The sequence below is a fragment of the Ricinus communis genome, chromosome 10 (genome assembly GCF_019578655.1).
Source record: "Ricinus communis isolate WT05 ecotype wild-type chromosome 10, ASM1957865v1, whole genome shotgun sequence".
Classification (NCBI taxonomy): domain Eukaryota; kingdom Viridiplantae; phylum Streptophyta; class Magnoliopsida; order Malpighiales; family Euphorbiaceae; genus Ricinus; species Ricinus communis.
This window is the reverse complement of record NC_063265.1, coordinates 13,946,034-13,972,828: the sequence shown is the minus strand read 5'-3', so window position 1 is coordinate 13,972,828 and position 26,795 is coordinate 13,946,034. Positions and strand designations below refer to the sequence as shown.

General features: G+C 35.7%; 6 protein-coding genes across 8 annotated transcripts; 4 read left to right on the top strand and 2 right to left on the bottom strand.

Annotated features, from left to right (window-relative positions):
* Nucleotides 1–818: 818 nt before the first annotated feature.
* On the bottom strand, nt 819–6,175 carry LOC8285736 (hsp70 nucleotide exchange factor fes1). Of its 2 annotated transcripts, XM_002512667.4 has the most exons (8): nt 5,331–6,158; nt 5,062–5,153; nt 4,650–4,800; nt 3,431–3,558; nt 3,143–3,301; nt 2,875–3,060; nt 1,431–1,637; nt 819–1,341 (listed from the first exon to the last, which is right to left on the bottom strand). In XM_002512667.4, exons 1-8 carry the CDS (start codon nt 5,572–5,574, stop codon nt 1,321–1,323), a joined length of 1,188 nt encoding a protein of 395 aa, XP_002512713.1. In that variant the 5' UTR covers nt 5,575–6,158; the 3' UTR covers nt 819–1,320. The 2 variants fall into 2 exon arrangements, with proteins under 2 accessions (XP_002512713.1, XP_025011943.1); XM_025156175.2 differs by lacking the exon at nt 819–1,341 and having other exon boundaries at nt 1,606–1,897; nt 5,331–6,175.
* Nucleotides 6,176–7,179: 1,004 nt separating this feature from the next.
* LOC8285735 (U2 small nuclear ribonucleoprotein A') lies at nt 7,180–14,060 on the top strand. The gene is made up of 8 exons (XM_002512666.4): nt 7,180–7,548; nt 7,624–7,664; nt 8,029–8,158; nt 8,282–8,487; nt 9,007–9,180; nt 11,496–11,546; nt 11,654–11,827; nt 13,591–14,060. The coding sequence occupies exons 1-8, from the start codon at nt 7,467–7,469 to the stop codon at nt 13,594–13,596; spliced, it is 864 nt and encodes a 287-aa protein (XP_002512712.1). The 5' UTR covers nt 7,180–7,466; the 3' UTR covers nt 13,597–14,060.
* A 340-nt stretch (nt 14,061–14,400) lies between these two features.
* Nucleotides 14,401–17,273, bottom strand: LOC8285734 (eukaryotic peptide chain release factor subunit 1-3). 2 transcript variants are annotated; one of them, XM_015715003.2, is made up of 3 exons: nt 17,133–17,273; nt 14,909–16,380; nt 14,401–14,808 (listed from the first exon to the last, which is right to left on the bottom strand). In XM_015715003.2, the coding sequence occupies exon 2, from the start codon at nt 16,344–16,346 to the stop codon at nt 15,036–15,038; it is 1,311 nt and encodes a 436-aa protein (XP_015570489.1). In that variant the 5' UTR covers nt 16,347–16,380; nt 17,133–17,273; the 3' UTR covers nt 14,401–14,808; nt 14,909–15,035. The 2 variants fall into 2 exon arrangements, with proteins under 2 accessions (XP_015570489.1, XP_002512711.1); XM_002512665.4 differs by having other exon boundaries at nt 14,401–14,811; nt 17,133–17,272.
* Nucleotides 17,274–17,325: 52 nt separating this feature from the next.
* On the top strand, nt 17,326–19,660 carry LOC8285733 (NADH dehydrogenase [ubiquinone] 1 alpha subcomplex subunit 2). The gene is made up of 3 exons (XM_002512664.4): nt 17,326–17,540; nt 17,608–17,714; nt 19,356–19,660. The coding sequence occupies exons 1-3, from the start codon at nt 17,455–17,457 to the stop codon at nt 19,457–19,459; spliced, it is 297 nt and encodes a 98-aa protein (XP_002512710.1). The 5' UTR covers nt 17,326–17,454; the 3' UTR covers nt 19,460–19,660.
* A 4,229-nt stretch (nt 19,661–23,889) lies between these two features.
* Nucleotides 23,890–25,374, top strand: LOC8285732 (histone-lysine N-methyltransferase ASHR2). Its single transcript, XM_025156134.2, has one exon. The coding sequence runs from the start codon at nt 23,989–23,991 to the stop codon at nt 25,159–25,161; it is 1,173 nt and encodes a 390-aa protein (XP_025011902.2). The 5' UTR covers nt 23,890–23,988; the 3' UTR covers nt 25,162–25,374.
* Nucleotides 25,375–25,844: 470 nt separating this feature from the next.
* Nucleotides 25,845–26,622, top strand: LOC8285731 (photosystem II repair protein PSB27-H1, chloroplastic). Its single transcript, XM_002512662.4, has one exon. The coding sequence runs from the start codon at nt 25,947–25,949 to the stop codon at nt 26,466–26,468; it is 522 nt and encodes a 173-aa protein (XP_002512708.1). The 5' UTR covers nt 25,845–25,946; the 3' UTR covers nt 26,469–26,622.
* The last annotated feature ends 173 nt before the right edge of the window (nt 26,623–26,795 follow it).

The window sequence follows — 26,795 nt, the reverse complement described above, 5'->3', positions numbered from 1 at the left end:
ACAGACGTCTGAATTATACTTTCTTTAATATCTAAATACATTTTAACTTTCAATTTAACATAACATACGCATGAATATGAATTCTACTTTCTTTAATATCTAAACACATTTAACTTTCAATTTAACATAACATACCCATGAATATGAATTTTATTTCTTGATAATATTTAAGCATCTTAATGCAATATATGTTAATGTATTAAATAAGTACACGTCAAAAAATACTAAAATATCATATAAAAAAAACAAATTTAAATGTCTATTAGATTAAATTGAAAGTGACATTGTTAAATTGATTAAATAACCAAAATTGATAGGTATAAATATACATTTAGCCTATTATATTATAAAGACCAAATGCATATTTTATACCTTTCAATTTTGATCATTTAATCAGTCTAATATTCTAACTTTCGATTTAACCTAACAAACGCTTAAACTTGTTTTTTTATATATTATAATACTTTTTAACATGCATTTTTATTTAATACATCTATATATATTACACAAAATTATTTAAATATTATCAAAACATAAAATTCAGGTGCATATTATATTGAATTAAAAATTAAAAGTGTTTAGATACTAAAAAAAATTTAGATATCTGTTAAATTAAATAAAAAATTAAAATAATTAAACTGACTAATCGATACAAATTTAGAGACAAATAATTATTTAGCATATTATAAATATATTATAATAATAGCTATAATATTTATTATATGATAATAATTAATATTAAAACATACTTAACGAGCTCAAGCTTTTTTCATTATATAACTATTTAATGAGCCGAACTTGGCATACTAAACTCGATCTACACACAGACTTGATCATTTTAATATGAAAATCGAGCTCGCACTCGCTAAAGTTCAGCTCGGATGGATCACAACCCTACAAATGATAATGGAACACATAATAGAATTGGTTATTTATTACAAATAAAGGGGAAAGCTATAATTCCAAAAGAAAGGAAAAAACTAAGAGTGCAGAAGAAAGCATATCAAGCAGATCTCCTACTCTCCTATTCCTGCATTATTCGGTAACACCTACTTCTATTGATGTGCAAAAGGACAAAAGCATTAGTGCAACATCCAATACTTCCCTTTCTTCCATAAGTTTTTCTTTCTTCCTCCTCTTTCTACTAATATTGACACTCGCTAACCGATTTTAAAAGGTCAAGCCATTTCTTCCGCAGCAGCAAATTCAAGTTAAAACCCAGGACTGAACTAAAATTAGCTCCTTTTATAGATAAACCAAATTAAGTTTGATTGAATTTACAAATTTGCATGATCACAAGTGTGAGCCAGACTCGTCTCATCATGTTGGAACCCTCATTACCTGTAGCAAAATTTTGGTAATTCTTTCAGTCAAACAAGAAATCATCATTTTTTAAGAAAAAACAGAACCCAAGAAGCTGCAGTTCCCACCTTTCTAAGCTTACTATAAAAAATCAGCTCCACTTCCCTACGGAGGCTCTCAATATCCGTTGCATAATCTCTATAAGTTTCCTGTGTCATTAAAACATGCAGCTGCTGCCTCATCCTCTCCAAGGCACCATCCAACCCACAAAAATCCTTAATAACTGAAGCTTCGATTGTTTTGAGTTGCAAGAGATTCTTAACTGCAACAAGGGCCTGAAATAAATCAATGCAGAAAATTATATTAAACCAAAGGAATACTCTACTACCAAATATACGTTTGGCCATTCTCATTACACACACAAAAGCCTAAAAGAAGCCAATGCTGCAGAACATTAAACCAAAGCAATTCTATTGATACCAAACACATTTCCACACTTTCTCAAGATGCACACAAGTTCATCTCTCTCTCCATCTCCTGTTCTCCCTTGATGGAACAAATAGGAGGTAAAGGGTGGTGATCCATCACATTTAGCCTGAGTCACAGCCAAACACATTTCAGTAAAGACTAGTCAAAAGTGGCCAGCTATCAAGCATTACTGGTATATACATTGCCATCCCTGCAATAATTGATATATCTTAACCCTTAACCATCATAGGCAACATGCAGCCACAAGGACACCAATCTGCCATGGTATGAATGGCAATGGGGAGGAGAGTAGAGGAGAGGAGAGGGGAGGGGAGGAGAGGTTTTGCTATTTTCCTCCTACCTCTTAGGGAATCAGACTGAGGGAAAAAGGGGGAAAAAGAAAAGGTGCAAAGCGGGAATGAGAATCCTCATTTCATTTTGATAATTTCATATATTACAAAATCATACTTGTATTACTATTACTTATTACATGAGCTTCTTCAACACTATCTGTTAATATTTGAGAAACGTTTAGCAATAAATAGTATATCTCCAAGCATAAACAAGATTTTTGACATATTTAATAAGTAAACAATAATACAAAAATTAATATTTATGTTGAAGTTGGGGCAAAATAGGGGTGAGGTAGGGTGGCCTAAACTATCTAACCACCTCTAGCTATGGCAAGGTGGACATTCCCTGCCAAGTTCAGGTCAGGAATGTCTATGTGATGGTGTATATTAGCAAAGTATCTCTATGTGAAGATGTGAATGAGCGTTGTACAATGGGTTATCCATGAAAACAATATTCAGAATGAGCACTGATATACGTAGCCGTGACTGCAATCTCAGTTGTTCATCACTGTGGGGCCCACATTTTGGAATGAGTGCTGCTACAATCACTCATGCTTCTTGCAATACTATGGTCTCACTTTTCCATTGCTGTAGGTTCCATTCATGACCCACCATGATAGACAGCTGAGATTGAGAGTCATGCATGCCTGACTTTGCTCAGGAAAGTTCCATTCAGAATAAAGCATGTTCTATAATGCAAATGTAACACTAAAACAACAAAACAGTACAGCTATTGATGCGGGGGACTTGCCTTCTCCTGGAGATCAAGGTCAGTTGATGACACTAGGTCAACTACAGACTTCAGAAAGAAGCGATTACTGAAGAAAGGCAGCTCGGCTCTTCCTACATTTTCTAATTGACATTCAGCCAGATCTGCAACCAGAAAGACAGCTTTCCTCCGCAGCCTGATATCAGTGCTTGAATCGCCAAGTATTTCCTACAAAGGGTTAGGAAGAGAGCCATCAATGCAATTGTCAACAATGTGTAAAATGTGTCGAGCACTTTACTGATTTTGGTACCTGAAGCATCTGATCTCCAGCTTCTGCGTAAAATAATTCTTGACCAGCTAAATTATTTCTGATCAACGCTGAAACAGCATACAATGCTTTTATGCCTTCTTCTGCACAGTTTGATTTTACCATTTGCATTAGCTTATTGAGTGCCCCCATTTCTAAGACCTGAAAGAGTTGAATACCAAGAAACACATGTCATTCTTGACAACACAGAAAATAATGAAAACATGAGCATGAAGATGAACCTTTCGATGGAAAATATCATTATAAAAGTCGACAAGAAAAAAAACATACCTGTTTTTGGACAAATGGATTATTTTGACTTGCTTTCCCAAGAACCCATGCAGAAATTCTCCTTATATTTGAATCAGGGTGATTAAGTTCTCGTATCAATACACCAAGTCCACCAAGTTTGCTCAAATCTGGCATACACAAGGGCAGCAATGTTAACCACTAACCTTGAGGCCAAAAATACGAATGAAGAAAACAAAAAAAGAAGTTCAGAACTCAGACACGGACTCACATAAACAAATGTAATATTTTGACATTGCAGTCTCATGGTTATAAGGGATGTCACATCTTAAACAATGCCAATATATCCTTATGAACACTATAGGAAGGCTTAACAATTGAAGTAGGCTCAACACCTGCTTATTACGTTGTCAAGAACATAATTTTTTTCCTGGTTGGGGGTGGGAAGTTATGGGGTTTAGAGAACCCAGTACTCTCACATGACGATTCCTTATTTGTTGTAGACAGTGTGTCCCTACAAGAACTCCATGGGCGCTATACCACATTCTACATCTGAAGGAGCTCACAGACACTGAGGAAATTTATCTAAAAGTATATACCAACAACTCTGCTGTACTAGTACTCTCACTAAGCAATTAGAAGTCACAATAACACACGTAAGCCTCCATTGAAATGAATTGTACCAATTTACTACCCAATCAAACTCCAATAAAGTATTATTATCCCAACAATGTTATCAGCAAGTTCAAGAGCTATATGATATTTTTTAAATTTAATTGCATTCAAAGCAAGTATTGATGCTCCAGGATTGGAAAAGAATAGGGGATGTCCAAGGAGCTTTTGCTAATGATGAAAGATCAAGATTGAGTAAGACAAAACAATCCAAGAATCCCAACAGAGTTTCTATCAGCAGCAGAGTGCTAGTTACAGAGGCATAAACTTGCAGCTCACAATGTCATTCAAGTTAAGCACCATAAGGATATATGGATTAGGGCCTTCAGTAAAATTACATACATTTTATTTAGTAAAACAGCTGTTACTCATAACTGGTCTGAGAAAAAAGGAGATAACAAAATTAAACTAAAAGGTCCCTCTTGTATCTCTTGCTCTGTGAAGCCAATTAGGCTACCAGTAAATGCATATCAATATTCTAGAAGAGGAAAATAAATCCTCCTCGCAGTGAAAGACTATAAAACAGCCAAAACAATGATAAAACGGAATCGGTTTGAGAGTCAACCAAAGTGAACAATATCACACCTACCATTTGCGTTATCAATTGGCTCAACCAGAATGAGAAGCTCCTGCAATGCACGGTGATGATCTTCCAATGGTAAAGAGGAGTTACTTAAATCATTTATTGCATTCTGCATTAAGTGTGCATCAGATGGCATTTTCAACTCATCCATCAGTTCCTGTGTATTCCAAACAATATATAGTTCATTAAAAGAAAAGAAAAGAAAAAAAAAAAGAAAAGCAACTTATAGCAGCTGTAAGTGCTGTGCAAGGAAATGGAGACGTTCAAATAGCCAAGCCAATAGCATTATCAGCTAATCTATCCCTAAAGCAACTATCAAGATGCCTAGATTGTTTCATCAGCAAGTAAGAAATTTCATTTGGTTAAAATATTAGCCTTTAATTAAGTTTAAGATGAGCCAACCCCATAGAATACTAACCTTAATTTCCAATTGACGATTCTTCAAATCGGTAGGAGAGAGACGCCGGACATCTTGTGCAGTTTCCTTTAATTTTTCCGGGTCGGAATGACCTGAAACAGTAAGATTGGTGTAAAAAACAAGGAACGATAATGTTTTTCAGCATAATTAGTCACTTCAGATGAAGTTATTAAGATATGAGACATATTTCTTAATTAAGTGTTTAACTGAATTTTTAACAACACTGTTTGAATTTCTATGCAATGCACAGTATAGAGGTAGATACAAACCAACAGCCCACTGTAACATCCCATCAAGAGAAGAAAAGCCGCCGTCAAGGTGGTCGTGGTCATTGACGACAGCAGCAGCGGATGGATCTTCGTCGGGTTCGGCCTTGCGCAACAGATCAGACTCTTCTTTAACTGTTGACCAAAATACCCCACTTGATGAAGAACTCTTGTTAAGCCGCTCACCTTCTGCTACCATGGTTATCAATATCACCGTTACCAAGGCTACCACTACCATCCGCCCCATCCTATATTCAGCTTGCTTCTTTCAAACAATCACTAAATAATATCAATCTGCTACTATCAAATTAGCTAACTAACTCACTGCTCACAAAATTTTTGCACAATTCTTTCTACAGTGTTCGTTCGAGATAGGGGAAGTTTTGAAAAATACAGAGATTAAAAAAGATCATGAATATTTTGGGGATATTTACACATTTGGTGACTGAACTTGTTAAAAAAATGACAGACTGATACGTGGAGGATTTTGCTTTGCAATCATTCACAAATTTTATATAAGGTTCGATAGGGGTTTAGGCATGTCTATATGATTTGCTTTAGGAAATCTAGTTTAGGGTTAGCGCGTGGGCTAAGGCTGTGTGAGATATTGTACGAGTTGTCAGTAGATTATATGTTGTTTTTAGTGAAAAAAGCATAGGTGTGTATGGAGGTATATTTTGAGCATAAACTGATGAAGAACCACTTGAGGGAGCAAATTAAAAGTTTACAAGGTCTTGAGAGTATATGTGACTTAAGAGAGTCTGTCGGCTTAGAGGGGCCAACAAATCCCAGTAATGAAAGTCTAAATAACAAGGCATTAGTGGGTGGAAGGGTTATCGAAGCCTTAACAGTACTCCGAGGTCTAGATGAAGCTTGCAAATGAATTTACAATAACAAACAGAAGATATAGAACTGAATGAATCTATTGATGAGGGGAGCTGTACACCAAAAGAAGAATAGCCTTTGTATAAGTTAAATCCTTGGTTCTTTGTATATATATATATACTATAGTTATTTTCAAAAGTTATTGTTTTTAAAGATTCCTTTAAAAAAAATAGATATTAAGTTAAAATAATTAAAAGTTTATAATTTACGAACCATAACCATGTCATTTAAATTATGTAATATTTAATATTAGAGTTTTATAAATTAAAATGCTAAAAATAAAATTTTTAATATTTGAGTTAAACCTAATTTATAATATAAGCAAAAAGACAAAGAATGATACATCGTAACTAGGCAATACAAGTAATTTATGCAGTCAATTCAAATTTAATTTCGATATTTGATTAAAAAAACTTAAGACATGAACTAATACTTTTAACTTTTTAAATCTCAAACTGTTGTTTATTCTATATTAAAAATTTAATATTTATTTATTTAAAATAAAATATTAAAAGTTCTAAAGCCTAAAGTAAAATTATTATAGTTAACAAAATGATGGATTGAAACAAAACATGACTATCACTCTAGTTTGCCGGTTCTAATTTATAGTCCAATGCATATTTTTAAAGGAAATTATGATTCAGAATAAATTGTCAATAAATATTTATTAGGAGTGGATTGAATCATTTAATTTAATTATAAGCCAAAATATCACTTATGACCATGAATTATAAAACATAAAAACCAACTAGTTTTTTAATTCTTGTATTGTATGTGATTAATGGGAAATCTGCTAGAAATTTTTTAGGATATAAAATAAAAAATCTACTAGAATCTAACATTAGGAAATTTTTAAACGTATCAAGTTATTAGGGTTAAAAATAGAGGGGGCCAATTGAGAATTCTACTAAAATTTAGGAATTATATAGTAATTTAACAAAGGTTAATAAAAGGAGAGGAAAACGAAAGTAAAACCGAAAAGGAACAGGCCGGAAGAATCATTATAATTAAGAAAAGGAATTTTTCCCTGGGTCCTAACTCGTGCGGTCCTAAACCAAATTGAACAAGGTGCAGCAGTCCAAGTTTAGAGAAGCCGCTCGCCGCTGGTAGCGCCGGCGTTGGACGACAAGTTACTGGTTGTTGTCAGTTTAATGTGTAGGTTTCATTGTGTCAGTTAAAAAGAGCAGTTGTTTTTACTCTGTTTAGCGCTGTATTCTCCATATTTAATATTAGTTAAGGGAAGAGAAGAAAGGGATGGTGAGGCTCACTGCAGACTTGATATGGAAAAGCCCTCATTTCTTTAACGCCATTAAGGAGCGGGAGTTGGATCTTCGAGGTGAGTTGCTGTGGAACCCTAGCTAACACTCACTTTCTTCTTCTCTGTTATTTTAAACTTTGCTCGCACTTGCAGGTAACAAAATCCCTGTTATAGAAAACTTGGGTGCTACTGAGGTGCTTTGCTTTTCTCTGTCGCTTTTGTTTTGTTTTTTTTTTTTTAAATTTATTTATTTATTGCACATGTTTTTCAATCAGAATAGTTGCATATATCCTCTGCTCTTGTCTTGCAAATAACCCTAGCAAGTCCCAAGGTTACTCGATATCTGTCAAATTGAACTAACCCAGGTTTTGTTTTTTCTTTTATACTTATACACCTCTAGTTACCCGAATAACCCCCTCTTATCAACCACTTGATATAACTATTATGTAGAATGTGCATGCTTAGTACATATTCTTTTTTTGTCAAAATGAATTTAGAATATCATACTATACGCCTTGCTTCTTCATTATAGTGATTGATACATTGTCTTGTTTATAGGACCAATTTGATACCATTGATTTGTCTGACAATGAGATTGTTAAGCTGGAAAACATGCCATATCTGACTCGTTTGGGCACTTTGCTTATCAATAACAACAGAATTACCCGTATCAATCCCAACATTGGAGGTAGGCTTTTAACATCAGTTTAATTCGTTTAGTCTAATAATTATGCAGCAGTTAATCATACTCTACTTTTTCCTTCTTTTCAATAGAAAGCTTACTGCCATCTTTTGTTGCTTTATCTTGCAGAGTTTTTGCCCAAATTACACACATTGGTACTTACAAATAACAGGCTTGTCAATCTGGTAGAGATTGATCCTCTCGCTTCTCTTCCAAAACTGCAGTTCCTCAGTCTTCTGGATAATAGCATCACCAAAAAACCAAATTATAGACTGTACATCATTCACAAGCTAAAATCACTTCGGGTTCTTGATTTCAAGAAGGTGAAAAGCAAGGTGAGATATGTTGTTTGGCCAAAATTTCCAAATTTGAATTTCTTCTTTTTTCTGTCTTTTTATGCTTATTTGTTTTGCATGTGCAAATGTTTTATTTCTTGTTTAGAAATGTAAGATGGCACCCTCACTAAAAAAGCCAAAGTGACAATTAGGGTTTTAATGGAACCTATTGTTGATTTATTCTTAAGAAAATCTATCAACCCTGTAAAGGTTGAAATATTCTTCAATAATTTTATTTTGAAACTCATGGAAAATTCATTGATGTGGATATAGTATAAGGATAGAAAAATCCTTGGAAGTCTAATTTTTGGACCCAGTAGAATGCATAAATAGAATGGTATAGAGTATGTGCCTTTGACTGTTATAACTTGCTAATGACCATTTTCAAATGCTTGACAGATAAAAAGGAGCTTTGAATATAATACTTAGTGTTTTATAGATTTAGTTCATCTTTTTAATTGTAAATTATTTATGCACTGATCTTCTTAGTTGGTTGTCATTATTGTTGATGGATGGCAGGAGCGAATGGAAGCGGAAAATTTGTTTGCATCCAAAGAAGTTGAAGAGGAGGCTATAAGGGAGTCTGCCAAAACATTCATTCCAGGTGAGGTTCCAAATGTTACAGAAGATGCAGAGGAGCAACAGAATCCGAAAGTGGTTGCTCCCACGCCTGAGCAAATTATAGCAATAAAGGTACTATGCTAAGAAAATTTAAATATTCACAAGGTTAGTATGCTAAATTTTGGTAAATAATTAGGTGTTTCTAGTAATGTTTTCATTGGCTAAGGCTTGCCATTTAGCATGTAATCTGTTTCAGATAAACTAAAAAAGCTTAAATCCTCTCCTCTCCTTTTTTCTCATTGGTTATATATGAGAATTGCTCAAACTTATTATGTGAAAAAAGGACGAAATACAATCATTTCCTCCATTTAAGTGTTTCTCGCTTCTCCTTATTCCTATTCCTAACTCCTCCCTGGGCTCCAAGGAAGAGGTATAGAAAGAGTGATAAAGCTCAACCCAAGACATGAAAGTGGAATCACAACTGTCGAATCTTGGCGTGTTTTGGACAGTAGAACGAGAATAGGGGGAGTCGTGCCCATTCTCTCTCTGGCCAAAAATTGGAACAAAAATATCATTTGATTCGTTGATCCTCAAAAAAAGAAATAAGCAAAGTTCCATCGTTGAGCAATAATCATCTAGTTTAGAGGTTGTGATGGTATCTATAGAGTATGGAGTAATTGGTTCTTGCTATTTATAATTTCTTGTAATTGGTTTACCATCAAGAATATCATTGCGAAAAATAGCTTGCTTAATGCTTTTGGAGCTTACTGCATGAATGTAAGAGGACTTATACTATTTGCTGTAGAGATTATGCTAGAGATTCTATATTGCTAAAGAATAAGAAATATAAACAACTTAAGAGTGCTAAGGTCGAACAAACCAATTGGCTAGTTCTAATTCCCACCAATTCAATTTCTAATATGGTATCAGAGTATGTATGTCTTGGTTTCTTAATTTCCTGACTTGCTGTCTGGATGTTCAGTTCTGGCGGCTTGGTTTCTTAATTTACTGACTTTGATGTCTGGATGTTCAGTCCTAGTGGCTCAGTTAAGCCCGCTCCATTTCAAGCAATTTCAAGTTTCAAGGGTCCTACATTGCTAAAGAATAAAAGATATAAATAACTTAAGAGTACTAAGGTCCAACCAACCAAGTGGCAAGTTTACAGTTATTTTTGTATTGGTTAGATCCAAGCCCAATTCTATTGGATGTTCAGTTCTGGCGACTTGGTTTCTTAATTTACTGACTTTGACATCTGGATGTTCAGTCCTAGTGGCTCAGCTAGGCCCGCTCCATTTCAAGCAATTTCAAGTTTCAAGGGTATTCTAGTTGCGCTTGAAGGGGAGCATTAGAAATTCTACATTGCTAAAGAATAAAAAATATAAATAACTTAAGAGTATTAAGGTCCAACCTACCAAGTGGCAAGTTTACAGTTCTTTTTGTATTGGTTAGATCCAAGCCCAATTCTATTGGTGAGCATCACTCATTCGTTAATTCCCACATTAATTAAATCAATTTCTAGTAGATTATGCTGGAAAATTTATGGGAGTCAAAGTAGCACATTGGCAGCACGATTAGGTTGGAAGAATTATACTTTTGTGGATTGTGTCAAATAAGAGAATAGCAATGGGGGGTTGAAAAAATGATTTTTGTTGTCTATGAAACTAGAAATAGCAAAACTACTTGCATAATTCCTTAAAGCGAAATAGCAAAAAGGTAAAATTCTTGGCAATTATCTTATGTTTTCTTGAGTAACCTTATTGAGGGACATAAGTAAATCTCAACTCAATGAACTCCCATGCTAGTTGGGGTCGGCTTAAGGGGCGTAACTGCCAAAAAATTAATTTGTTCCCTTCCTTAAGAAAACAAACTATAGCTGTAGGATATAGAAGGAGAATGGCTTCTTTTTTTGTTTAAATTTCTTTTGTGAATTTTAATGAACCACAAATTTCACTAATTATTAGTCCTTAGTAGTAGAACCTTTTTATATTGGCCTAAGGCTAATGTCTGTGGGAAACTATTATTTCTAAGCATTTTGGTACTTTCTATTGGGGGAAAAGAAAAACCATGTGGAATCACATTTTTTCATAGTTATTTTTGCAACATAGTGATTTATCATAGTTAGAACTTTGTTTTCTTATTATTTACATTTTTCATGTTGTGCAAGGTTATTGATTACTCCAGGCACGTTTGTTCCAGCTGTATCATGCTCAAAATAATGTGGTTTCACATTTCATCTATTATTATAGAGATATGAGTAAATATTTCAGTAACATGAGATGCTGAAGCAATTGTGCTCTAACGTGGTTTATTTGAGAATATACATGTTCTTTAAGTGTTGATGCTTGAATTTGTAAATGTACAAATGACTCCTACATCTTTTGCCATTAGTGTGTGTACATTAAATTCAGGTTATATTCTGTTTCATTTGGTATATGATTGTTATGCAGGCTGCTATTGTGAATTCCCAAACTCTTGAAGAGGTAGCCAGACTTGAGAAGGTAACTGCTTTTTGCTTTATTGGCGGGCATGTTGAATTTAATCTTTGTATATTTCAAATCTATGCTTGAGGCTAACTTGGAACTTCTGAATGGATGTTGAATGATAGGCATTGAATTCAGGTCAGATTCCTACAGATCTGAATATATTTGATAATGATAGTGAACTCAACACCGTCCAAGAGAAAGATGACAAAATGGCCACTGATGGTGATAATAAGACTGATCATGAACCAAGCAATCTTGATGAGCAGAAAGATAGTGATTCTGCATCAATGGAACAGGTATTATGTTATCTATTATGTGATTTTGGAATTAAATATTCTGCTTCCTAGATCTCTCCTCATTTTGTGTCTTTTCTCTGTGACTTTTTTGCATTAGTTTAGTATTATCCTTGCCACCAGTATTAAGTAGCCATAAGAATCCAAAAAAAATGTGATATTGATGATCAATTGCATCCTGTAGCAGAAGAGAATGTGGAAGGTTCAGTTTATTTCCTCACCATTTTACCTCGAATGATAGAGTTTTTGAACTTAGGCAAGTGTAGGCTTGCTTAGCATGCAAGTTTGTGGTTTGCAAAGGTGTGAGTTTAGAGCTAGCCTTGAGCATTCTATATGTGCAACTATTAACTTTCTGGTGTCAGATTTTAATATCTGAGAAATTATCAAGGCTGCATCTATGAGGAAAGGGTTATCATTTCCCTTGAACTAAGGGTAATGTGCCCATGATCTATCCAAGCCAGCATTATAGTCTGCCTTGGGATGGTTGGTCAAGAATCTAGTCATGTCAGAGGGTCGAGGGTTAGAGGTTCAACTAGGGTTAAGTCGAGGTCAAACCGGATATATAAGTTAATGATATTTAAAACTGACTAAATTACCCCTATAATTAATCAGTTATTACTAACTTTATCATATTCTAATTATACATGTAATTAATTTAATTTTCTAATTCTAATAGAATTAATTAGTGATTAATTTTCTAATCCTAAGAGAATTAATTAGTGATTAATCTGATCAAATCCTAATTCTATCATAATTTCATATACATTCCTAATCCTATAAGAAACTAATGAATATATCATAATATATATATAACTATGACGGAGTTTAAATAACTCGCTACAAATTTTCGAAAAAATATAAGACAATAAGTGAAAAGAAAAAAAGTATGATACTTTTAATTTTATTTTATTAACTTATTTATTCACGTGTATATTATTTTAATCCTATATATATTCTTAATCCTATAAAAAATTGATGAATTACTTTATATCACACTATATATATACCTATGATGAAGTTCAAATAATTTAATACAAATTTTTGCAAAAATTGAAAACAAGAAGTCATAGGAAAAAAATATGATACTTTCAATTTTTATTTTGTTGATATATTAATTTATGTGTTTATTATTATTATAATAATATTTTATTAGTGGAATTATTTGCTATTTAATATTATATTAAATACTAATTTATTAAATATCTATAATAATAATTTGCATGCGTAACTTTTAAAAAATTGAGCAATTTATATTCTAGTCGCAATTTAAAGTTACAAAGATAGTTAGCTAATTTATTATACTAAAGCCCTTCCATTAGTTCTTTTCGGAGTTTGCCAATTTTTAAATGATTCACAATTTTGCCCTTCAAAGAGTAATTAGTGAATATTAGTTAAGCCAAATATCTTCTCATTCAGAAATAGGCACTGGGTAAAGAAAAAGTCAATCCGAGGTCTGCCTCGAGTTGGTAGTGATGGCATTGTTATTAGCGAGCTTGGATCTTCCATTTGAGGTGATGTGTTGTTTCTTGAGTTGAAAGATGATTGAGCGAAAAGAACAAGCTTTGATTATTTCTTAGATATTATCTTTGATTCTAATATGTTCTTGGTTTTTTATTTTCTGCGTCGAGGAGTATTTTACTTGTGCAAAGTGAAAGGTGAACCATATTAAAATTAGTGATAAGTGCATGAGTAACAATAAGCCCTCAGTCATTATTTGTTTTTGGCAATGGTTTCTTCTATTGATGCAATTTCTTGTTTTATTTCAGGAATAGAGGAGGTGATTTTGAATGCAATCCACAAGAAGTTTTTGCCTCTGGCATTCCTTGCTAGAAGATGTGGATACCGGGGTTCTTCTGCTTTGCAATTATCGTAGACCTTTTCCATATGGGTTCTTTTTTTTCTTTCCTTGGTTGATTGTCGCAGATGTAGCATGCACACCTATATGGGTTCTTTTTTTTCTTTCCTTGGTTGATTGTCGCAGATGTAGCATGAACACACCTGAGTCTGGGCTTGACACAGGGTAATCGTATTTCCAGACTTGCTTAGGACTATCAAATCCCTTTTGGAAGTATTGCAATAGTCCACCTGCTTAACTAATACAGTTTTCTAATTCTGGTAGAACCATTTGGGTGCTGAAATCTGAGAACCAGAATCAAATGTATGGAATTCCATTTTTTAGTTTTGTGAAAAAGTAGATACTCAAATCTATTTTTATGGGCACAAACAAAATTTGAGATATTGTTCTATGAACTTGATGAATGCAAAAACATTGAAATACTTTATTTCATCAAGTTAATGGATGCAAAAAGATAAATTGATATGGGACTAGTAAAGGAATGAAATGTCGCATGCTCACTTTTAAATTCTTACAGTTTTACATGTAAAGCAGCTGTTTCAAGCATCGAGACTTTGAAAAAAGAAACATGGTTCCAATGTTTGTTCAACACTGTAGATCCTCCACCTAACATTGTTGCATTCGATAGCTAGGTAACGTGTGACCCGACATTACAGGCACCGGAGGGAGCAAGCCAAACAACAGGTCGAGGCCTAATAAAATATTCAGGCTGGGAACTTGCTTATTAAAATAGAAAATCTTATAATCCGTGAATGCCATATAGAAAACCTCTAAACGAGTTTTAACGCCAAAGTATTCTCTGAAGAGCACACATAACAGTCTTACACAAACCATTAATAATACTACTTTGATGCAATCTTCATCCAGACATCAACTCCACAATTTTTAACTTATTCAATAACCAAGAATACATAGAAGTTTTACATAAACCATTTAATTATCCTAAAGCCCATATACTTTTTATAAGAATCTGCAGTCTTCATTCTCCAGATATCATCCGGCACCATTCTTAGACTCTTGACCATGCTTAAGCTGCACCAATATTGGGGTAGTTTTAACTTTCCAGCTGCTACGGCTTGAGAACCAAGCATCATCACCATAGTTTTGCTTTAAACGTAAGTATCTCGATCTCCTTCAACCAAAAGGATACACAGAAAGCTTATTATTTATAAATATAAAAAAAAATGACATGCTATAGCAAAATTCAATATTGAGTTCAGGGATAGAACCTCAATTAAAACTGTGACAAATTTTTAAAGCAGCAAACACGATATCTCGCGTGCTGTGCTCACTTGCTGGCGCAGGCATTTTCACCCCATTCTCCTGCACCACCAATGGGGTAGAGTTGGCTGATTGCTATTCAGAGTCACCATAGACCTCATCATCAGATAGCTCATCAAAATCCCTCATATCAAGCTGGTAGCGGAGAATTCCGCCAATCCCGCCAAACCCTCTGCAAAACTGGGATCCTTCTTGTGATTTGTTGGTAACAAACTCCAAAGAGCAACCAAACCGCTTGTACTCATTAGCAAACCACTCAAGCAACGGCATCTTTTCCTGAACCTCCAATTCAGCGGAAGTTGCAGGATCCCTAAAGTTACTCTGATTAGCCTCCTGCTCCTTGTTCAAATGTTTTATGAGAACCTCACCGGTAGTGCTGTTTTTTAAATCATACCTAGCAATATCCAAATTTTCCCACACAATGAGAGTTTCAACAGCACCCATCTCTAGTGCTTTCAGGGTATCGTCCACGCCAAAGACATATTTTCCAGTATCCTGGCTAATCTCTTCAAAGTAACTGCCTATCAGGCGCTTCTCCTGTATAAACTTCACATTGGAGAGAATTTCCGAAGACAGCTCAATTGCCTGATTAAAACCATTCTCCCCCCCATATGAAACATCAACCACATTCAGAATTTTAGCCTGAAGTCGAGGATCAAACATATCAGACTGACTCAGTTCAGTCTTGAAGTCAGCAGATCCAGCGAGAATTAAACCTGACACGTTGGGCTGGCTGGTGGCAGGATTAATAAAAAATTGGGTGGCAAGTTCTGCTGTCTTCCTCACATAATTGTGACGCTTCTCCATTCGAAGTCGAGCAAATCGAAGTGCAGATTGCCCCCCCCTACCATGCTTCTTTGGCAGGTCAACAGTAAATTTATGAAGAACCTCTCTGGTGTTACCACTGAGTGTCCCAAAAAGGGTCCCGTTACCATCCATGACAATAAAGCCAAACTTCTCATCGGATTCCAACAGCTCATTAAGAGCTTCTGTATGAAATTTGTTGTCACACAGGTAAAGAGATGCATTGATCGGCCTAAAAGGCTCAAAATCGATTGTTACCTTCTTTTCTTTGCCATCATCAGTTACAATTGTTCCAGTGTAAAGCACGAGCCCATTTGGAGGAACCTTGTTGTAAAGTTTGAGCCTTTGCTGAGCAGATGTAATTGCACCTAACACAGATTGTCTATTGACCCTGCTTTTAATGTTAGAGGCAGTTCCAAACTCATCTCCAAGCATCTTAGTGACACGGGATATCTGATCACGAGGAGGCATGATAAGAGAAATCATGCTTGTGCCATTGCCTCGAGCAGCTTCCAGTGCTTTTATAAGCTTTTTAATTTTCCATATTTCGATGTTTTTATCAGTCTCATGACCGTCTGACATTTTGTTGTCCCCTATAAAGCAGTGAACAGTTTACCTGTGAACATTGAAAAATAGATCATTATAAACAAAATCATACATTGAATACATCTTTTTAAGGTTGGAAAGTTCAAGAGAGAGAGAATAATAAAATAGGCACATAAAGAGATGAAACTATGATCAATCCGATAAATTCATAATTAGGATCAGTGTTAAAAGAATAATGAAGTCTGGAGATTCTGAAGTGGGCAATGAAATAGGAAACCAACAAAAATAAAATTCGCCAATCAAATTGATGCAGAAATGTAGCAATTCGAAAAGAACAAGATTTGGATAAAACAAATAGTCATCCAACTAGTAAAGAGACGAATCTTAAAAAAAATTATAAAGTAGTTAAAAGGCAAAAATTGGAGAGGAGAAGAAACAAAGGCAATTTTGGCGAAAAGAGAAAACGCCATATTCATACACACATAACACGAACACTTCATCAAAAGTTTGGTTTGATACCGATCATGTTGCGGCAAATTATAATCAATTAATAAGTGAAAAAGCCTTTTGGTCCAACAGCTAATCAATCTATTCATCAATCAATCGTAGCGAGGAAAAAAAAAATCAAAGACAAAAAGAAAAATCCATCTCCAATCGCAAAACTATCATAAGCACATAAAATCATATATTAATTAAATCTCAGCGCAAATAAAATAATAAGAAAAAGAATAGAGAGAGAGAGAAATCATACGCACACATGCCTCATGATGGATTAAAATAAGAAATAAAATAATATTTAAAAAAGAAAGGGGGGAGAGAGACCTGACGGCGCGTGCGGTGGAAACGATATGGCTAATCGCCTCCTTCTAATATAGAAGAGAAATGAAAATAGAGGCTGCAATTCGTCCTTTTTATGCTTAAGAATAACAAAAATAAATATAATAATATCGATTCGTTCCCTTTTGTACGACGCTTTCCCACCCCAACCCTAGGCCTCCGGTAAAACCCAATGGGCCTATGAGCCCACCGAAAAAAATGAAAAGATCCAACTCCAATTCCAACCATCATCAGTCGTCGACTAGCACAGCATCAAAAACAAAGAAAGAAGGAAGGAAGGAAGGAAGGAAAGAAAGAAAGAAAGAAAATGGCATGGAGAGGACAACTCTCTCGCAATCTTAAAGAGCTTCGGATTCTGCTCTGCCAATCATCGCCTTCAAGTTCATCTGCTAGGTATTTTTTTTTTTTTTTTTCTCTTTTCCATTATTTTATTATATTTTTGAATTTTATTATTTCACAGAGCATTCGTGGAGAATAATTACAAGGACCTCAAGTCTCTCAACCCTAAACTCCCCATTCTTATCCGTGAGTGCAATGGGATCCAGCCTCAGTTATGGGCTAGATTTGGTATTTCACTTTTTTCCTTTTTCTTTCCTTATTTGTTTGCACTATTACTAATTCAAATCTTACATTCTCTTGAAATTTTCATCTTACAGTCTCAGAGATCTCCTCCTTTTTCTCTATTTCTTTTTTTCCTTTTCCTATGGAATTCCCCCTTATGATTTTTTATATGCTGTTTTCATGTCTACCATAAACCATTCCCCTGCTTAAATTCCCTTAGAGGCTATACATATATGTATGTTTAACAACTGGATTTGGGTTTCTGAATGTTGTTGCTGCTGTTGTTGTTTGGAATTTGTATTCACTAATTTTTCTTTCAATATCTATTCTCTTATTCGCGACTACTTTTTGGCAATGGACTGTTGTCCATGTCTGTAGCTGCGCATTTCGCCAATAATTGACATGCCATTCAAACGGTAATCTCAATCTAGATAGGTAGGTTATGTTAGTGGTCGCGGATAGATTCTTCACTGTTAGTGATATCTTATCCTGCTTTGGTGGGATTAGATGACTGCTTTTGATGCAGTTGTAGACGCCTGTAAATCCAGTTCAGTTTTCTTTAATAGGTGCTAACTGGCGAGTGCTGCTCCATTGACATTCATGCGGAACTGTTGCTTCAGCATGATGGATTCTTGCATTAATTCATTCCCAATATTACTCCTCTTCCGAGTCACCTTTGGAACTTCAGAAACTTTGAAAGACCAACTCTTTTTCTATCACGCCCTTGGGCTGTAATTAGGCTTAATGAAATTTGTCTAACTAGAAAGCAAGGGTCTGTAACTGGAGCATTGTTAAGGCTTGTTCTGTAGTCAAACAACTCCATTAAATTGGATCAAGGTGTATTTAGCTCTATTAAGTTATTGTATTGTGATTTATGCTTATTCTTTTTTTTTTTTCTTTTTTTCCTGTACAAGCAATGAAATATTCTGTTTTGATTCTCTAGTGTCCTTGACATGTGGTTGTTGTCTACTGATTACTATTTCAATCGACTTTTCTTTCTCTGACGGAATGGCCCTGCGTCCTCTGCCAGAAAAGAGATCTGGAAATAGTCAAAATCACACCTTCACACTCAGATCCCTAAATCCATTTGGTGTGAAATCTTGATGATCTTTTTCTTTTCTTTTGGATGAGGCACTGATAGTTTAGAAATTTTCACCCCTTTCTTTTCACCTTGCTAACCTATGGTCTCTTTTGTTAACATTAATCCCCATATTTATTACCTGCTGGCAACTCCCCTTTATGCTAGCTCGCTATAACAAATCCATTCTTGTGGTAAAGGACGAAACCCCTTGTGATATCATGCAGCATTTCACCCCCTTATAAACTGTCAAATGCAACATTATCATGAGATTCTCCGAAGGGCTGTTTGCAATTCCGCAGCCTTAGTTAATGAGAAATGGTTTGTTTTTGTTCCCCACCACTTGGAAGTAGTAGATGAATTACCTTTTCCTTCTTGATAAACAAGCATTGAGATGGTTTGCTGTTTGTTTGATGATGACCTAACATTGATCTATTTGGAACTACTATGGACTAGATTTCTTGCACCTCAATAGATTTCTTGCACGACTTTGTATCTTAATATTGGTATATATCAGTAATTTTGCCTTCTGATTGTATTGTAGTCATGGAATCTTGGATTCTTTGCAGATATGGGTGTTGAGAGGGGCATTCGGTTGGAAGGTTTATCTGAGGTACAGATTTCGAAGGCCCTAGAAGACCTTGTGAAAGTGGGGACAGCACTTAAAGCTTGATATTGTTGCTGTTCAGATGTAAGGATTGGAATAAATTAATCTGCGGGAAATGTACTTTGCAATTGCTTTTTGAGCGGCTGATGCTCAATATTATCTTTTATATTTTCATTTTTCTTTTCCTATAACCAGCATGGCCTGCCAATTTATCCAGCCTTGAACATATTGAATATGTGATAGTGCGTGACCAATTCTGGATAGTTACCCTAGTTTGCATCCGTATTTTATAGTTGTTTGACCCTATTAAGGAAAAATAAACACTTGATGGATTTACTGGCAATTAATTGAAGGCTATAAGCCCTAGTTGATAATGAAAGCCAATTATAAAGACTAGAAAGGTATATATCCTTGACACTATTTCAGTTGCTGCATTGTTGTGAGGCTACTGTATAAAAGCACAGAAGCTTGTTATTGTTTCACGACTTGTTATTTCCATGGTTCCCATAATGGCTTTACCTAGTGAGATGACTTAAACACTGCATGTCTGTCTGATTCTTTTTTATTACTTTCAAGGCCAATTAATCTATGTGTTGCCTTGAATACAGTGAATAGGTGACAATGTCTCCTGATTGGGGAAAGTGCAAGCGCCTGTAGTTTGCCTTCATATGTGATAGTTGTTAATTAGATTGTAAAACTATGATAGATTTACCGGCAATCAACTGAGGGTACAAGTTAATTGATAGTCAAAGCCAAGTTTATCTAGTTATATGCTACAAAACGTATATGTCCTGAACAGTTGTCAGGAGACTGCATTGTTACACGTCTACTGCTTAAAAACATAGAAACTTGTTATGGTCTCACAACCGGTTATTTCCGGTGCTGCCCGTAATGGCATTGCTTAGTTACTATGACCTTTTACCTTTCATCTGGAAATGTATTCCCTCAACAGTAATTTGCCTAATCTTCTTCAACAAAGGGCATCATATCTTGCTTGTATGTGGTGTTTTGAGGTTGTTGCTAATGCAAGCAATTGCATTAGAACGTGTCAAAAATTTAGGATTAGATGGGTTAACCAATGTAACTTAAAATAGAGTAATGTTATTCAATTTAATATTTTTATAGCAACTTATTGTATTCCCTCATGTGGCATTATAAAATTGATATTTGTTTTCTTCTCTAATTAAATTATAAATAAAATAATTTCACATCAATTGGTACAATAGGTCAACATAAAAGTATTGAATTAAATAGTATATTTTCCTGATATATAAATATATATATATATATATATATATATTTTTGTTTAATTGAATTGGTATTTTAATGTATGCTACATAGCTCATTTAAATATATTAATAACTATTATTTTATTATATTACAAATTTTGTTTTTAAGAAATAACTGTCACGACCCCACCCGTGACCGGCACTAGGGAATGGGTAGGCGTAAGGCCACCGAAACCCGTAGTAAGCCTGACACTCACTGACTTAAACAAATCTCATCTCAAATTTATATTATTAAAATCACAAATTATCTTAATAGCTACATTCTACATAAATACTTCGGTCTGCCAGAAAAATTAGGCGAGACCCGAAACTCATAAAATTTACAACTGATACATCTACTAATTACTACTGCGGAGAATTTAAGATTTACCAATTTACATACCAAATCAAATACATCACCCGATGATGAAGGAGTCGGGTTACTGAATAAGAGTCGCGAGAGGACTAACAGTCACGAATCTGAAAAACAGTAAAAATGAGACTGTCAGTCTCGAGAGTGAGTTAAAATCAAATAATCTAAGGACAATTGCAACCTTCACATGATATATTAATTATTCAAAACAATATACCAATTTCTAAATATAATTGCAATTATAATATATAATCATACACCATAATAATAAAATGATAAAAGGAGAGAAAGTAAATAAATAAAGACATTTTTACTTTCACGGGACGTGTGGCTAAGTAGAACCCTAACCCCAAATTCTAATAGCCATTTTGGCTCTCTTAATCCAATAAGACTGGCGCCCCGAGAGCAATGCTCGACCAGGGACCTTACTTCCAGTCCGGTCACTTAAGTATCCAAATAAGCCGGCGCCCCGAGAGCAATGCTCGACCAGGGCAACCCATAAAAATCTAATTACATGTCCATGATCATTACCGGTGCGCACGCGGTCCTGATGTAACCCATCAGGTGGCATGTTCTACGAAAGCCACATTTCCCAAAACGCAATCTTCACATTTAATAAATATCATTGTATAATGAAATCATTCAACCATATCAAAATAACAATTAACAATTAAGAGTAAGACATCAGGCAACTCATGTGGAAAACTGATTATATTTGGTATTATTATAACATTACTATAATAATACTTATATTATCTTCATTAATTAATAATCCAGTAAAATTATTTACATTGCGATACTAATAACCAAATTAAGCATAAACTTCCAAAATAGCATATTAAAATCAAACTTAGCAATAGTGCAATGATTAAATGACTTTAACTCACAGAATTGGGCGACCTCCTAGCTCTGCTCCGGTGCCTCAGTTAGAGCGAGCCGAACAGACAGATCATCTAATCACGGAAAACAATTTATCAAAACGCTGAAATAATCGATCATTAATCCTAGGTCTAGACTCCTAGGACTAACTGTCTAAGAATCTCGACTCGGGAGAATTCTACCGAAAATCCGGCAGAACCTCCCCTACAACACGAACATTACCTCCCGTAAAAACGGGTTCAGGACCTGCCAGAAAACACTCCAAATATCCAACAATTTAAATAACGGGAGTCGGGTCCCCAAACTTTACTATTTCCCGACTCCGCCACACAGCACAAAATACGAGGCAGGCAAACTGACAGACAATTATTTATGACTCACAAATATCATCAAATACTCAATACAATCAATAGATACACAAAATAAATCAAAGAATTTCTAAAATTAACGGGCCAGAGAAAATTACCGAGACGCTCGGTCGACTCGCCTCCGGCCGCCGGAGTCCGATCGATAATCCGGACACACCATCGGACTCACAACGACGCGCTGACGACGATCGCCGCTACTGATTTTCCGATCTGACACCCGATCATCCGGAGAGATTTGGGAACGATCTCGGCCGTCGATTTGCAAACGGAGCCCGATTGCCACGAAACCAGTGCCATCGCGAAGCTTGAGCTGAGGAGAGTCGGGATATGTCCTCCGATCGTCCATCCTCCGCTGGAGCTCACCGGAAAAGCTGAAAAACCTCGGTTGCCTCCATTTTCTCTCTCCACCGGATCTTCCGTTTCCGGCTACCATTGTCGACACCGCTGCCGCCAAAACAAGGCCAAGAGCGAGAGGAGTCGATCGACACCGAGATCAACAGTCACCGAAGCCGGAAGGGCCCGCACGGCGGCAAGGAAGCTTCGGCCATCTTCCTCCTCGCAAGAGCGCCGCCATCGCTTCTTGGTGCCGTTGCCGCCGACGCCCACAAGATCGTCGGCTGCGCCTCGGCCCGCAGCTTATTCTTCTGCGCGCTCCTCTCTCTCCAGACCTCTCTTCTTCCCCGATTTTCTTTCCTTTCAATATCGACATTAGGCCCCCGAACTTTTCCTTATTATAATTTGGTCCCTCAACTTCCTTAATTACTTACAATCTCATCCTGCAGAATTTCAATTTAACCCCCAAACTTCTTTTTAGCCTTTCAATTAAGCCCTTAACTAATTAATTTGGGCCAAATCCGAATTATTGAAAATACACAATTATAAAAATACCCCTGACCGACATATTTATTTACGAAAATACCAAACTCACAAATTTCCATTAAACCCTCACAAAAATAAAATTGTACTTTTAATTCTTATTCCAAAATAATCCTCCAATTAAATCCTATACACAATTAAATTAAATAATCAATTTCCAACTCAAAATTTAATACTACTAATCAATTATAATACCAATTTTCTCCAAAATTCTTTTATAAACATCTCTCACAATTTCTATCATAATTTTCTAATATATAATTTTATTTATATATATATATACATTTGGAAAAATTTTGAATAACCAAATAAAAATATAATTTATTCCTCAAATAATTTATTTAATTAACTCCTTAAAAATCAAACTAATTGGATATGGAAAATAACTCATTTGTTTGTCTAACATAAAAATTTAAAATTTATATTTAAATCATTCCAATTAAACTGAATAAAAATAAAGCTAAAATTAACTTAAATAAAAACTCATTATTAAATATATAAAAATTCCGGGTGTTACAATAACTATATTTGACCATATTACTAACGTATTATAGATATTTTTAACTTAAAAAAATTAAATTTTTTTCTCACTTATGTTTTATGAATTTTTTTTTATTATATTGGGTTTTTGTATTTATATTTTTGTTTTTGTTAGGAACTATTTGATCTTTAATTAAAATAAAAATAAAAATAATAAAATGTAAGGATTTAATAGAATAAAAATAAAAAGTTGGAGGACTTAAAAATAGTTACGCGGAAGGTGATGCTGTAGCCCAGGACTGGAGAGAGAAGGGTAAATTGGAAGGAAGTCGTAATCCGCCGCCAAGTGAAATGGACAGAGAGAAGAGAAGGATGTGGAGTGAAACCCTAGTGAATATTCAGGAGACTCAAGGTAGAGGGAGAGGTGTTGTATCCTATCAACCGTTGAGAGGCGGCGATGTAGTGGTTAGGGATTCTCCTCTCCTCCTTTATTCTGCTTTTCCTCTCAGCAGATCATCAATCACCTCCACCCCCACCTCCACCTCAGTTTATTGCGATAACTGCTATAGAAAGATACACTCAGCAGTTATATGCTGTCCAACTTGCTCTCACCATAAATTCTGCAGTCCTAATTGTGTATCGGCGTCATCCAACACACCCTGGGTCTGCCAAGCATTAAGTCGGCTGCACGACTGCTCATCCCTTGTGGTGCATCAGCCTTTGGAGCGCCAAGTCCAGGCCCGTTTCCTCATCGCTGCCTACAATCTATTCCTCGTCTCCCCTTCCAACTTCCAGATTCTATTATCTCTTCAAGGCCAAGGAGGAGGCGGGGATGATGAAGATGCTCAATTCCTACATTCCCTCATCTCTTCCCTCTGCCCTCCAACTGGGGGAGTCCCCTTCTCTTTGGAACTCACCTCCGCATTGCTTGCCAAGGACAAGCTTAATGCTTTCGGCTTGATGGAGCCTTTTGATATCAATGATGGAAAGAGATCAGTACGAGCCTATGGCATCTATCCCAAGGCCGCCCTATTCAATCACGACTGCCTTCCGAATGCTTGCAGATTTGACTACGTCGACACTCAAGATACTGACTTGATTATCCGGATGATTCATGATGTCCCCCAAGGCAGAGAGATCTGCTTGAGTTACTTCCCTGTTAATTACGATTATTCCACCCGACAAAAGAGACTGCGGGAGGACTATGGTTTTATCTGTGACTGCGATCGCTGCAAGGTTGAAGCTAATTGGTCTGATCAAGAACATGATGATGCTGATGATGATGAGAATGAGAATGAGGCCATGGAGGAGGACTCTGAGGAGGCAATGGCGGATGAAAAGGACGATGCACCCTCTGATAACGACTCCGACTTTCCTCATGCCTATTTCTTTTTGAGATACATGTGTGATGGCACAAATTGCTGGGGCACGTTAGCTCCTTTGGCCCAGTCAAATGTGAACATCACTCTCTTGGAATGCAATGTGTGTGGCAAGATCAAGAGGGATGAAGTTGGGCATTCGTAATTAAGTAAGCTAGAATTCTGATCGTGTAACTGTGTTTTGGAGGTATAACCACCACCCTGCGATCTTTGGTATGACTCAAGTAATTCATATTTAAATGCCTCTTTGTTGCGATTCTTGATTTTTGATATGGAGAAGTTTGTATCGTTCTGTTTTGTCTTTTTCTTGCGCCAACAACTCCTATTTCTATGACAAAATTTGCTGTTAAAGTTGTTAGGTGGTTGGATTTATTTTATTAATTCATAGATGCTGAGTGATAATTGTTTTGCTCAATGCTGATGCTATGGCTGCAGAGCTTAAGCCAAGTAATAGCACAATGCTGAATGAATGCTTGCACGAGTTGTTAGTTAGTTTCTTTCTTTTTTATCATCTGCCAAAGTCATTTTAATTTGTTGTCCGAATGTACTAATTAAACTTAAGGACAGTTTCTAACTTCACTCTTTTAGGGTTATAGATTTCTGAGTATTTTATGATCTTCTTTGAATCACTTTGCCATTTATGATGATGATGGTATATTTTGTTACTTTGATTAATTTTTTATTTTGATCGTATGGACTCCAGCACATTTATTTATTATTTAATTAATTGATTACTGGCTGCGGATGAAGAAAAATCAAAATCAAAACTATGATTGGGCAGTGTCTCATCCACAGATCCAATAATAAGATAAGGGGATAAGCCTACGTGGCACAGATCCCACCTCCCTCCGCTCCACTCCACACCCTTTCTTTTTCTTTTTTCTGTAGAAAACACTCCTCTCCTTTTCTTTTCCTCTTCTAACAAAATCTATGGCGTCACCAACACTCCTAAGGACCCCTGGCTCCAAACCCACACCCCTCTCTGCCACCAGATCCAAAGCCTTCATTGTTGCCACCAGCAGTCCTCTCCCACCACCAGCACAGCAGCAGCCGTGTCGCCGCAACTTCTTGTCCTTGGCCACCGGCATTCTCATTCCAGCGTGGGTTGTCCCAGTGGTTCCAGCTCTTGCTGCATCTGATGAAGAGTATGTGAAAGAGACAGGAGAAGTGATCGACAAGATCAGAAGCACAATTAACATGGAGAAGAACGACCCAAATGTAGCTACTGCAGTGGCTGAGCTAAGAGAGACGTCCAATTCTTGGGTGGCTAAGTATAGAAGAGAGAAAACATTGCTCGGACGCACTTCCTTTCGTGATATATATTCCGCACTGAATGCTGTTTCTGGGCATTACATAAGCTTTGGACCTACAGCTCCGATTCCAGCAAAGCGGAAAGCCAGGATTCTTGAAGAGATGGACAGTGCTGAGAAGGCATTGTTGAGGGGCAGATAAATCTAAAATATGATTTTTGTTTTCAGGGTTCTTCTTTTTTTTTAAAAAAAAAAAAAATCAAATTTCTTATTCTAGTGATTGCATATTATTTTGGTGAATCTAAATTGCATAATGAGCTTCAATTTGAATCAAAACAAACCATATGTTTGTTTCAGGAATAATTCCAATTAACTCATCTTCTCACATAATAGAATGGTCTGTTTGGTTTCTGCGTTAAAGCACCCATCAGTCAGATATATTTAGCAAGTTAGTCTTAATTAGTAGTTGCTAAGTTTGAGACACCACTGTTACTTATTTATTTAGTTCCCAAAAGCTTTGTTAACAAAA

Coding starts and splice junctions, on each gene's coding strand:
- LOC8285736 (XM_002512667.4), bottom strand. CDS start 5,574: ATGGGGCGGATGGTAGTGGTAGCCTTGGTAACGGTGATATTGATAACC. Junction 4,801..5,061: donor ATCGTCAATTGGAAATTAAG/GTTAGTATTCTA, acceptor TGGAATACACAG/GAACTGATGGATGAGTTGAA. Junction 1,342..1,430: donor TTTATAGTAAGCTTAGAAAG/GTGGGAACTGCA, acceptor ATTTTGCTACAG/GTAATGAGGGTTCCAACATG.
- LOC8285735 (XM_002512666.4), top strand. CDS start 7,467: ATGGTGAGGCTCACTGCAGACTTGATATGGAAAAGCCCTCATTTCTTT. Junction 7,665..8,028: donor AAAACTTGGGTGCTACTGAG/GTGCTTTGCTTT, acceptor TCTTGTTTATAG/GACCAATTTGATACCATTGA. Junction 8,159..8,281: donor TATCAATCCCAACATTGGAG/GTAGGCTTTTAA, acceptor TTTATCTTGCAG/AGTTTTTGCCCAAATTACAC.
- LOC8285734 (XM_015715003.2), bottom strand. CDS start 16,346: ATGTCAGACGGTCATGAGACTGATAAAAACATCGAAATATGGAAAATT.
- LOC8285733 (XM_002512664.4), top strand. CDS start 17,455: ATGGCATGGAGAGGACAACTCTCTCGCAATCTTAAAGAGCTTCGGATT. Junction 17,541..17,607: donor CCTTCAAGTTCATCTGCTAG/GTATTTTTTTTT, acceptor ATTATTTCACAG/AGCATTCGTGGAGAATAATT. Junction 17,715..19,355: donor TCAGTTATGGGCTAGATTTG/GTATTTCACTTT, acceptor GATTCTTTGCAG/ATATGGGTGTTGAGAGGGGC.
- LOC8285732 (XM_025156134.2), top strand. CDS start 23,989: ATGGACAGAGAGAAGAGAAGGATGTGGAGTGAAACCCTAGTGAATATT.
- LOC8285731 (XM_002512662.4), top strand. CDS start 25,947: ATGGCGTCACCAACACTCCTAAGGACCCCTGGCTCCAAACCCACACCC.